A 12,803-nucleotide genomic window follows, 5' to 3' on the forward strand; every position below is an offset into this window, starting at 1 on the left:
TCTTGCTGCATGACGATCATTTAAAAGCCTGTGCAGTAGCTGTCCTTTTGTCTCACTTCCTTGTCTCATGGGAAGTTAAAGTGTCTCCGAGAAACTGTCTGTAAGTAGGGCTTGACGTGCAAGTAGTCTCATGGGACTTCAAAGTGTCTCTCCAAGATGATCATGTCTTGACCCAAGATTTTTTTTATTATAATCGATAGATGTCCACTCATCTATCCATGGCCTTAAGATGAAGCAAGACAATGAGCTGAAATACAAAAGCAAGCCTATATATATATATATATATATATATCTGAACTTCCCCAGGTAGAACTGGCAAATACCCCACAGATGGGGACTAGGCTGGGAAGCAGTCTTAGTCTCCTGAAGCTGTAAGACAACAGTGCCATTCATGGCACCATCAGGTAGCACTCAGTTAAGGTTGATTTGATTTTGTGCACTATGTCTAATCTGAAAGATTGATCAAAAATTGAGTTTTTTTTCTCAAAATAATGAATGTTGTACTATGTGCAAAATTACATCTCATTTTAATCAAATATGAAAAAAATGATATGCAACCTCTAATTATGTGTTTTATTATGGAAGGATCCCACCGTAACCCTATTCTCATTTTCAGACTCTTTCTTAATTAGACCAGAACAGGGTGTGCCAGATCCCATCTATAAGCCCTTATATTTACACTTAAACTCCTGCTATAAGCCAAGGCGAGCAGTACAGAAGATACACACTTTCCATCCATCCATTTTCCAACCCGCTGAATCCGAACACAGGGTCACGGGGGTCTGCTGGAGCCAATCCCAGCCAACATAGGGCACAAGGCAGGAACCAATCCCAGGCAGGGTGCCAACCCACCGTAGGACAATTATAGATTATTCCTAATGTGTCCAAAACAGAAACAAAATAATGAGTGTGACAAATCATATCAAGTACAACCTGGATGTAGGGGTCGAAGCATCCAATATGCCCAGATAACCAGGTAGCTTTTCATTTTAGGATGTTGATTGGTCTCTAATCCAGCATGGACTTTGGACAGTTTTAATAACTGAGACTCTTCAGATCTTTGATCTGGCATGACCTCTGGATAGATGTAATGACAGAGACACACTGCACTTTTCTATAGGCTCTGCGTTTCTGGCTAGTCTACTACCTCAGACCTCCACTACAGCCCCCCAGGCTAGATCAAACCTGTTGTTTGTCCTTGCATGTTTTCAGCTTGCATGTAGAAGGCCGTCTTATATGAGTTCTGATCAAGTGCTCCCTGAACTGAAGAGATACACATAGTAGATGTGTTTCTTAAGATTTTATCTATACCAGTTCCGATCTGGTGTTTAGTGAGTAGTGCAAGCTTCTCCTGCTCCCTTTACTGTTAGGTTATTCTAATCTAAGACTATACACTTTTCTTACAAAAGAAAAATGTTAGAAAGCTATTTCTTTTTTTCAGGTAACCAGTTGAAATTCATCCTTTAAAGACATTTTTACAGACAATTTTCAAAATGCAAGCTATTACAAATACTGTATATAGCAAAGAGAAACAGCAGCAGAAAACCAATACAGTACTTTTAATCTCCATTACATTATGTATAGACTGAATATTCTTCATGTTTAATAACATATAAAGCATAAGAGACTTCTCTAATTTGTTTCACTTTTTAAGCTGGTGACAGTATTAGTTTAATCTTATAACAACAACAACAACAACATCATTTATTTATACAGCACATTTTAATACAAAAAATGTAGCTCAAAGTGCTTTACATAATGACCTATCATAGGAGATTGTTGCCTGCTGACGTGCTGGCTTATAATGATTTCCTAATTTATTTATTACTTGCTATTTATGTCTTGTGTGGCGTCTGGGGGCATCACAGAGACCCAAGCACCAGACACAACTTGACTACACACAGCTCAAATCCAGTGCGTTTACTAATAAAATAGCATACTTATAACTGACTTCTTTTTAGTGGTCACAGTACAGCACAGCACAACAATATAATCCTTCCTTTTCTGTTCCCTCCACACCTCCCAGATGAGTGTTGTCCCGATCCTCTCCCGACTCCAATTTCCCAGATGTGGCAAGGAGGCTCCTTTTATGTTGGACTCAGGAGTAGCCCCAGAAGAGCTACTGACCAGGATTACAGATTTCATGTTGCCCAACGGGTGTACAAATTGGAGCTCCACCAGGGGAATGCTGCCACCCAGAGTATCGGGGGAATACAGGAGCCCAGCAGGCAGTCTCCCCCTGACCTTCCATTATCATGGCCCTCATTTTTGGGAAAGGCTCCAGCAAATTAATTGTCCATCCATCTGCCTCCATTATAAAGGCATCCTGGCCCCAGAAGGAAACATCGATTCCATTCAGGGCACCAGCCAACCCATGCTGTCTGTGACACCTGGTGTGTTTACTTGTGTATTAAAATTTAACATGGTACTTGGGTAATCATCTTGAATTAAATGGTGAAAACCTAAGCATTGTAATTAAAGTACACAATCCAACCAATCATGTTTTATCTGAAATATATAACAACAAAAACATTTATTTATATAGCACATTTTCATACAAAAAGTAGCTCAAAGTGCTTTACATAATGAAGAATAGAAAAATAAAAGACACAGTAAGAAAATAAAATAAGTCAGCATTAATTAACATCGAGTAAGAGTAAGGTCCAATGGCCAGGGTGGACAGAAAAAACAAAAAAACAACTCCAGAAAGCTGGAGAAAAAAATAAAATCTGTAGGGATTCCATACCATGAGACCGCCCAGTCCCCTCTAGGCATTCTACCTAACATAAATGAAACAGTCCTCTTTGGATTTAGGGTTCTCACGGAAGGACTTGATGATGATGGTCACGTAGACTTCTGGCTTTCAGTCCATCAATGTTGGAGCATCTTGGTGCTTTGAGTAGGTGGTGGTGACGCAGGCCGCCACCACAGAGAAACCGGAAAAAGAAACAGAAGTAAGAGAGTTGGGGTCAGTACGGATTTTAGAGCCACCATGAATAGTTATTATGATGAATTGAACATACAGAGTATCAGTATTAAGTTAAAGTGAAGTTATAAAAAGGCCATGTTAAAGTAATGTGTCTTAGCAGTTTTTTAAAGTGCTCCACTGTATTGGCCTGGCAAATTCCTATTGGCAGGCTATTCCAGATTTTAGGTGCATAGCAGCAGAAGGCCGCCTCACCACTTCTTTAAAGTTTAGCTTTTGGAATTCTAAGGAGACACTCATTTGAAGATCTAAGGTTATGATTTGGAATATAAGGTGTCAGGCATTCTGATATATAAGATGGAGCGAGAATATTTAAGGCTTTATAAACCATAAACAGTATTTTAAAGTCAATCCTGAATGACACAGGTAACCAGTGTAGTGACATCAAAACTGGAGAAATGTGTTCGGATTTTCTTTTCCTATTTAGGATTCTAGCAGCTGCATTCTGCACTAGTTGCAAATGATTTATATCTTTTTTGGGTAGTCCTGAGAGGAGTGCGTTACAGTAATCTAGTCGACTGAAAACAAACGCGTGAACTAATTTCTCAGCATCTTTCAATGATATAAGAGGTCTAACTTTACTTATGTTTCTTAAGTGAAAAAATGCTGTCCTAGTGGTCTGATGAATATGCAATTTAAAATTCAGATTACAGTCAACAATTACCCCTAAGCTTTTTACCTCCGTCTTGACTTTTAATTCTATTGTATCCAGTTTATTTCTAATAGCCTCATTGTATCCATATACATACAATACATATACAGTATATACATGCTATACGTGTATGTTTATGTGTGTGTCTATATATATATATATATCCATTATCCAACCCGCTAAATCCTAACTACAGGGTCATGCGGGTCTGCTGGAGCCAATCCCAGCCAACACAGGGCGCAAGGCAGGAAACAAACCCTGGGCAGGGCGCACACACACACCAAGCACACCAAGCACACACTAGGGCAATTTAGAATCACCAATGCACCTAACCTGCATGTCTTTAGACTGTGTGAGGAAACCCACGCAGACACGGGAGAACATGCAAACTCCACGCAGGGAGGACCCGAGAAGCGAACCTGGGTCTCCTAACTGTGAGGGATATATATAGACACCCAGACATTTCATGTTTTTGATAGAAAACTATATTTTTTTGTACCAAAGTACCATTAAATTGATTTTAAAATAGTCATTATTAATATTCCAAATGACTATTACTGCTTAAAGTGACTGATTTAGAATTCAGTTTCAAAGTTAATTTTGCCTCCCAATTCACTTTTCATAAACACTTTTAAACATTTGTGGAGTTCACTTTTAGGGCACCCTGTAATTATTTTGTAGTTTCACAAAGTCGTTTGTTTCAAGGGGCCAGTCATGTTCCCGGGCTGTTTGCCATAGCTGAATAAAACAGGACCTCACCATGTGTACTTATGCTGCCCTCTATTGCCCTGAGTTAAAAGCATCCATTTTTTCTTTCTCTCTGCTTTCTTGATGGATGGGGCAGAAAACAGTTATGCACTATACAATAAACTGTTTTATTTTTGATTCTTTATTTGCAGCTTGTAGCTTCAATTGTCTTCATCAGTTTTGGAGTAGTTGCTGCCTTTTGCTGTGCCATAGTGGATGGCGTTTTTGCTGCAAGACATATTGTAAGTATAGTTAGTTCAATAAATGCATACCACAGAAATGTTTTCATGTCTTTCAACATCATTTTCATAATATAAATACCCTATAAAATGTTTAAAGTGAGGAAGTCTATTGAACAGTCAAGGAAGAGTCAATCTCTGATAGTCAGACTCCCATTAGTTTGAATTTATTGCCTAATCCATAGGAGTTGTATGCAACAGTCAAAGATTTTTTTGACTAAGTACTACCAGAATGCACATGTTGTTTTGATAATTCATAGTTACTTAATTATAATTGTAAAAGCCAAATCATTAACATAATTGTAAATTTATCTTAGTTTACTTAGTTTAGAACTTGAATATAATGTAGCTTATAATTGAAGTTTCTGATTAACCCCCTATAAGTTAAAGAAAATTGAATGTTTGTAATACTAGCTCTGTGTGTCAACAGAATAGCCCTAAAATTGAAGTTAGACAGCTACAAAGAAACATGAATTGTTAGACAAATAAGTATTAAGTTGTGGAAAGCCAGCCCTCAGACACAGACAGACAGACACCAGAATGTCCAAAAACACACACATTTATTTTATATAAGCACCACAATGCCTTAGTCACCAACATACTGTACTCGTCTTTCTCTCCCTCTCTTTCTCTGTCTCTGTCATCTCTACTCCCCTCCTCACAAGCTCCATCTCCTTCCTCCCAACTCCGGCCCGTCTACTGGAGGGAGGTGGTCCCTTTTATAATGGGCTCCAGGTGCTCTGTCCAATGACACTTCCTGGTGTGGTGGAAGTGTCAGATGAGGACCCGGAAGCACTCCGGGTGCCCCTGGAATTCCGGCAGCACTTCCTGGTGTGGCAGAAGTGCTGCCATCCAGGGTTCCGTGACTGTCCGAGCGCCCTCTAGCGGTGGCCACGTCCTCCCATAGGGATGAGCTTCCCAGCTCTGTTCCGGTGGCCCCCAAGCAGACCAGGGCGGCTGCACTCTCGTGGCCCAGAGGAGATATTGTCCCTCTTGTGGATCGTCCAGGTGTCCGGGCTGGGTAGGGTCCCCGGCCGTCTGCCACAAAGTGCATATAGTTTTTTTGAACATTTGTATGTAGGTTCATTATGTACATAGATGCAAGAATGAGATAACATATAGAAACCTTAAGAAAGCTAACCTATATACTTAATCATAAAGCAAAATATCATAAATGTCCCATTTCACCCTTTTTTGCAAGTATTATCAACTTTTTTCCCTTGTTTTCTGTGTGAACTGTTTGCTTTGAATTTCACTAAAATCTTTAAAAAGAAATCACTTGGACTCTGGGGTTTTTTATGTACCTTGTCACTTGGACTCTGGGGTTTTTTATGTACGGTGAGCAATTCTAGTGCTGGAATGCCAGTCTGGTATCTGCATTTGAACTATTTTGAACTATCTGGAAACCTTCGACAAACACAGCTACAATAATACTAAGACCCAAGTGTCCATCCATCCATCCGTCCAACACTTTTTTCTTGCATATGTCAATATGTGTTTGCAAGAATCGGGAAACGTTATTAGCTAAATTAGATAGATATTACCTTTGTCTCAACGTGGGAAATTCAGCTTTAATGGAGCTCAATAAATAAATACCAGAATTACTAAAAAGAAAGAAAATTTCAGACTTGACTGAAGATGAGAAGAGCAGTCACAGCCACGGTGAGGCGTTATAAAGGAGTCCCAGACATTTTTTTTTGACACATTTCTGCTGAATAATTTGTTGTCTGAATGTCCTCAGTGTTAGTGTGTCAGAGAGAGGACGGGCAGCATTATTCATAATGACCATTGGTTTTGACTTTTTTCTCTCCACTATTACCACCAGCAGGTTGAGAGTGTGACCCATATCTGAAAGTAACTTTTAATTATCTTGTTTATTTGGTGGCCCTCTCTTAAAATGATGTTACCAACCCAGCCCGCTACAGCATAGAAAATGGCACTGGCCATTACAGAGTTGTATGATATGTGAAGGATGTCACTTCCAACATTAAAGGAACACAGTTTCCCTGCCCTTTCTTATAGAGTTCCTCTTTGTTCCAAGACTAGTCCAACCTGTCCTTTATGTGGACCTCCAAGTGCTTTAAGAGAGCACCACCTCTACATCCACTTATTGAATACTGTCCGGACATAGAGGCTCTGGTGTGGCAAAAGTCTATAACCAGTACTTTGGTTTTGCCTAATTAGTCTCAGCTTTGTTAAGCACACTTCACAAAGCAAAACACTGGTGGTTTACAAGTAGAAAAGCAAAGAAGAATACCTTTCAAAATCAACATCATTCACTGCATGATAAATTAACAGGATATACAAATAAGAGTTTAGAAACTGTAATTGAAGATTGAGCTGGGATTTCAAGCTGGACAGGGCACTACAGGACAGGGTCAGACCCTTATTATTTTGTACAACAGGAACAAAATTCACTCTGCAAATGATCAACATGCCAGTGTAAGATCAAGAACATCTGGAGGTGATGCTGTGCATGTGCTGAGCAACCTGGAAAAGCAACAGTTAGAGGCAACAGTACACATGTCAAAAAAGGCAGCCTGCAGGGAAACATTTCATTTTCCTCCAGGTTTCTACTGTGCAGCAGTTGCTAGGAAATGGCAGATGTGACAGTGCCTCCTGGACCCTAGGGGGTTCGTGGCCCCTGTACAGATTGTGTGTCACAGTACCATCTTTCTGGTAGACAAGACAACATGTGAGCTTCTTTAGAGAATTGGCCCTTTAACGCTGACTGAAGACACAGAGTAGGAGGGTTAAACCTCAGGCTTTAGCACAATACTATAACATTTTGATTCTTAAAGTGGCAATTTAATATTTGGTGCACAGTATCATGTGGTATGATTCAGTACAGAAGCCTATGACTGATACGAGATCTAGTTCACACATAACTGTTACATCATTTCTAGGTTTCAGACACACAAAACCAAAATAAGACTGAGAGTGCAATTGTATTTTATGTTCTTCATAATACTTTGGTAAAACTTAATTTTGAAACTGAAGAAAAAAGAATTCTGTAAAGCATTGGCAGTGATAAATTTGTTTCAGGTTAAAGATGATTAAGATGTGCTCGACATTGTGAAATGTGGACCCAAACCAAAAAAATGAAGCTCTCTCTGCAAAACACCAGTCTCCAACATTCTTGAAACTAATCTTCCAAATAAATAATATAAGCGCTTTCCCACCACAAGAACGTTTTTCAGGAACCAAGATATTCTGTACATATTGCACAAACATTCAGAAGATTTCCTTCACATAGAAAACCATAGAAGCATGTCTGGTGTGGTAGACAGTTGGATGTTAGAGGCCATCAAAACTCTACTCTGTTACTTTAGAGGAATTAAGTGGATGGGTGGTGCAGTGGTAGCGCTGCTGCCTCGTAGTTAGGAGACCTGGGTTCACTTCCTGGGTCCTCCCTGTGTGGAGTTTGCATGTTCTCCCCGTATCTGTGTGGGTTTCCTCCCACAGTCCAAAGACATGCAGGTTAGGTGGATTGGCGATTCTAAATTAGCCCTAGTGTGTGCTTGGTGTTCGTGTGTGTCCTGCGGTGGGTTGGCACCCTGCCTGGGATTGGTTCCTGCCCTGTGTTGGCTGGGATTGGCTCCAGCAGACCCCTGTGTTTGGATTCAGTGGGTTGGAAAATGGATGAATTAAGTGGATAGGATTGGCAAACTTTATTGGGCTGAAAGGCCTCTTCTCATTAAAAGTTTTCTAATATTCTAACTTTTCATATACCGGTCCATGCTAATATGGTGACTAATTTACTGTCACATATGACTCGGTTGTACAGGATGTTCAATAATCCCTGATGACTGTGACTTGCTTGGCTTTCTTTTAAACATATTTTACAATTAGTCTTCACTTTTCCACAAAGATTTGGAATGAATTAAAATGCACTCTGGATGGAATTTCATACTTATGCTATCACACCTGGGCGGCATGGTGGCGCAGTGGTAGCGCTGCTGCCTTGCAGTTAGAGACCCGGTTTCGCTTCCCGGGTCCTCCCTGCGTGGAGTTTGCATGTTCTCCCCGTGTCTGCATGGGTTTCCTCCGGGCGCTCCGGTTTCCTCCCACAGTCCAAAGACATGCAGGTTATGTGCATTGGCAATTCTAAATTGTGCTTGGTGTGTGTGCCCTGCGGTGGGCTGGCGCCCTGCCTGGGGTTTGTTTCCTGCCGTGCATCCTGTATTGGCTCCAGCAGACCCCTGTGACCCTATAGTTAGGATATAGCAGGTTGGATAATGGATGGATAGATGGATGCCTATCACACCTGCAGTAAAACTCATGGAAGCCATCATCTTCAGTGACACAGTAAGGCCTCACATCTTTGCAAGTCACATATTCAATGGGAGACGTTAAACCCAAATGTTCTTTCCAAAGTTTCCCTCAACATTTACAGGGTGAAGTTGGTCAGCTAGTTTTGCTGTGAACTTTCCATCAAGATGGCAATGCTTGCAGACAGTATTTGTTTTGTCTTATTTTTGCAAAATGCAAAGTACTTTCACAAAACATTTTTATATCTGAGTGGACAGTGAATTTTAATTATTGCTTCTGATCTCTTTTTTTCTGAAAGGAAGATCTAACACTGTAAGCATGCAATTTTATGATTTGGAAAAATTATAACATATTGCAGACAGAAATGTAAGCAATGAAAAATGATTTTTTTTTTATTAGTAACCCTAAAATGTTGATTGATCTATTGCTTTGTGGAAATCACCCTAATAGATACTGAAAATATATTTTTCTATCATTTAGATTATGGTTTGTTTAGTGTTTTTATTCTGGTTCAATGTTTTTTCTGTAATGCTGCATTGATTAAATTCCATCATTTCCTTTTAAACTGTTGACTTGATCCAAATTGATAGACCATTATACCACTACTTTGGGGTGCAGTGGTTTTATAGGAGTCCCTTGACCTGGAAGTTAGTCCAAATCCCAGCTGAAAGTGTCCATCGGAACCTGTAAAGAACTGTCTCCTCAACAGAGAATCACTGGGAATGGAGTTGGTAAGAGAGAAGAAAGAAACACTCAACTAGCAGGAGGAAGAGAAGTCAGAGTTTGAAAACAGAGAGTTAGAGCGAGAGAATCCATAGGTGAGAAAGAGTGTGCAGTTCTGAAGAGGTCAGCAAATGGACAAGTTAAGCGTCCTGGAATGCAAGGTTCTAGACTCATACCAGAAGGTCCTTATTTTGCTTCTGTGTTACACTTATGTTCTTCCTGCAGGCATCCCTCCTTTGTCTTTATTTTGTTATAATACTAGGGGGCTTTGCCCCTGCTGGCTTTAATAACCAACTCCTGTGCTTGAGCTACGCGATAGCCTCTTTGCGGTTCTGCCGCTCGCAAATGGGGACGCGGATGTACAATTTACTAACTATTTTACATTACAGCGAGTAATTAACCATATATAAAAATATTAAAAAGTAATAATTTGAATGTAAATTATGTTTCATGTTGCGTTAGTTATTTGTTGCGTAATATGATTTTGTTCTGTTTGGCTTTGAAATTAACATGCAAAAGCTATTTAAACTTACATATTACTATAAAACTTTAGTAAAAACAATTTTTTGAATTACATTTTTGTCAATATCATACTGAATTGTGATTCTGTGTTTGTACTTTCATCGTGACAATGCCACGTATAACTGCACATAATTGAATTTTCGTTTCTTTCTCTCTAATAAATAAACCAACTTTTTTCGAATGTTTGGCTCTGAGATTTGTAAATTGTCTTTGTAAAAGCTATTCTAATGGAAAACTGTTAATGTTTTAATACGAATAGCATATCAAGAACTCCTTTGTTGTGTCATGGTATCCACGGAAGATGTACAGTGGTACAAAGTTTGTGAACCCTTTAGAATTTTCTATATTTCTGGATAAATATGACCTAAAACTTCATCAGATTTTCACTCAAGTCCTAAAAGCAGATAAAGAGAAACCAGCTAAACAAATGAGACAAAAATATTATACTTGGTCATTTATTTATTGAGGAAAATGATCGAATATTACATATTTGTGAGTGGCAAAAGTATGTGAACCTCTAGGATTAGCAGTTAGTTTGAAGGTGAAATTCGAGTCAGGTGTTTTCAATCAATGGGATGACAATCGGGTATGAGTGGGCACCCTGTGTTATTTAAAGAACAGGGATCTATCAAAGTCTGCACTTCACAACACATGTTTGTGGAAGTGTATCATGGCATGAAAAAAGGAGATTTCCGAGGACCTCAGAAAAAGAGTTGTTGATGCTCATCAGGCTGGAAAAGGTTACAAAACTATCTCTAAAGAGTTTGGACTCCACCAATCCATAGTCAGATAGATTGTGTACAAATGGAGGAAATTCAAGACCATTGTTACCCTCCCCAGAAGTGGTCGACCAACAAAGATCACTCCAAGAGCAAGGCGTGTAATAGTCCTCGAGGTCACAAATGACCCCAGGGTAACTTCTAAGTAACTGAAGCCCTCTTTCACATTGGCTAATGTTCATGTTCATGAGTCCACCATCAGGAGAACACTGAACAACAATGGTGTGCATGGCAGGGTTGCAAGGTGGAAGCCACTGCTCTCTAAAAAAACATTGCTGCTCGTCTGCAGTTTGCTAAAGATCACGTGGACAAACCAGAAGACTATTGGAAGAATGTTTTGTGGACGGATGAGACCAAAAGAGAAGTTTTTTGGTTTAAATGAAAAGCATTATGTTTGGAGGAAGGAAAACACTGCATTCCAGCATAAGAACCTTATCCCATCTGTGAAACAAGGTGGTGGTAGTATCATGGTTTGGGCCTGTTTTGCTGCATCTGGGCCAGGATGGCTTGCCTTCATTGATGGAACAATGAATTCTGAATTATATCAGAGAATTCTAAAGGAAAATGTCAGGACATCTGTCCATGAATTGAATCTCAAGAGAAGGTGGGTCATGCAGCAAGACAACGACCCTAAGCACACAAGTCGTTCTACCAAAGAATGGTTAAAAATGAATAAAGTTAATGTTTTGGAATGGCCAAGTCAAAGTCCTGACCTTAGTTCAATTGAAATGTTGTGGAAGGACCTAAAGCGAGCAGTTAATGTGAGGAAACCCACCAACATCCCAGAGTTGAAGCTGTTCTGTATGGAGGAATGGGCTAAAAGTCCTCCAGGCTGGTGTGCAGGAATGATCAAACGTTACTGGAAACGTTTAGTTGCAGTTATTGCTGCAAAGGGGGTAACACCAAAAACTGAAAGCAAAGGTTCACATATTTTTGCCACTCACAAATATGTAATATTCAATCATTTTCCTTAATAAATAAATGACCAAGTATAATATTTTTGTCTCATTTGTTTAACTGGTTTCTCTTTATCTACTTTTAGGACTTGAGTGAAAATCCGATGATGTTTTAAGTCATATTTATGCAGAAATATAGAAAATTCTAAAGGGTTCACAAACATTCAAGCACCACTGTACTACATTATCTTTCTTGGATTCTTTCTTCTTTCTACAGTAATTTGTGTGGAGGAAAACCAGATGGTGTTAACAGTTGTAGATATTCTTCGAGATATTGTAATTTGACGTTTTCACCTTCTGCACGATCACCACCAACTGTTTCGACCTAGTCTATCGATACGCATTTAGCCAATTTTCAGTGTAAGCGATCAACATTTTTGACGTTAATTTGTTTGACTTCATCATTTCTCGGTGCTAGGATTGCCTGTGTACTCATTTTTACTGTTGATAACCCTTTATGATGAAATCCTTCAATAAGATTTGGACATAATATGTCTTCTTTAATTTGAAAACGTTTATCAGAGTTAAGAGAGTAAGAACTGTGTCTGTCAAAAGCATTCACACGAATGAGAGGTCAGAGTACAGTGTACATGGTTTTCTATGGTTGAGAGGAGGGTGTGACTTGAAAACATCTCATGGCCAAAGTCTCGACTTGCAAGACTTGAAAAAAATCTTCCAAAAAGTCTTGTCTTGTCGCAGGATCTTTTTTTATTATAATAGAGAGATATACACCTCTATTTTTGAGCGTTTTGCCATTCTGTGGCATTGTTCTAAATTTGAGGATGGCTCAGGATCACTCACTGGCAGATTGACAGTATGAGATAATAATGCAGTAGAAGGTGGATTATGTACTGTACATCTGATTCCAAAGATTCAGATTTGAGAAAATACATTTTTAGGTGAGTAAAGAAGTGAAGCTGACTTAAC

General features: G+C 39.3%; 1 protein-coding gene across 4 annotated transcripts in view; it reads left to right on the plus strand.

The window, feature by feature from the left end:
- tmem255a (transmembrane protein 255A) overlaps positions 1-12,803 on the plus strand; it is a 68,175-nt gene that overhangs the window by 37,911 nt on the left and 17,461 nt on the right. For all 4 annotated transcript variants that reach the window (XM_039766084.1, XM_039766081.1, XM_039766082.1 and 1 more), the window contains exon 4: positions 4,538-4,627. In XM_039766084.1, the coding sequence (XP_039622018.1) occupies positions 4,538-4,627 (90 nt within the window). The remainder of the gene's footprint in view (positions 1-4,537; positions 4,628-12,803) is intronic.

The sequence above is a fragment of the Polypterus senegalus genome, chromosome 10 (genome assembly GCF_016835505.1).
Source record: "Polypterus senegalus isolate Bchr_013 chromosome 10, ASM1683550v1, whole genome shotgun sequence".
Lineage (NCBI taxonomy): Eukaryota > Metazoa > Chordata > Cladistia > Polypteriformes > Polypteridae > Polypterus > Polypterus senegalus.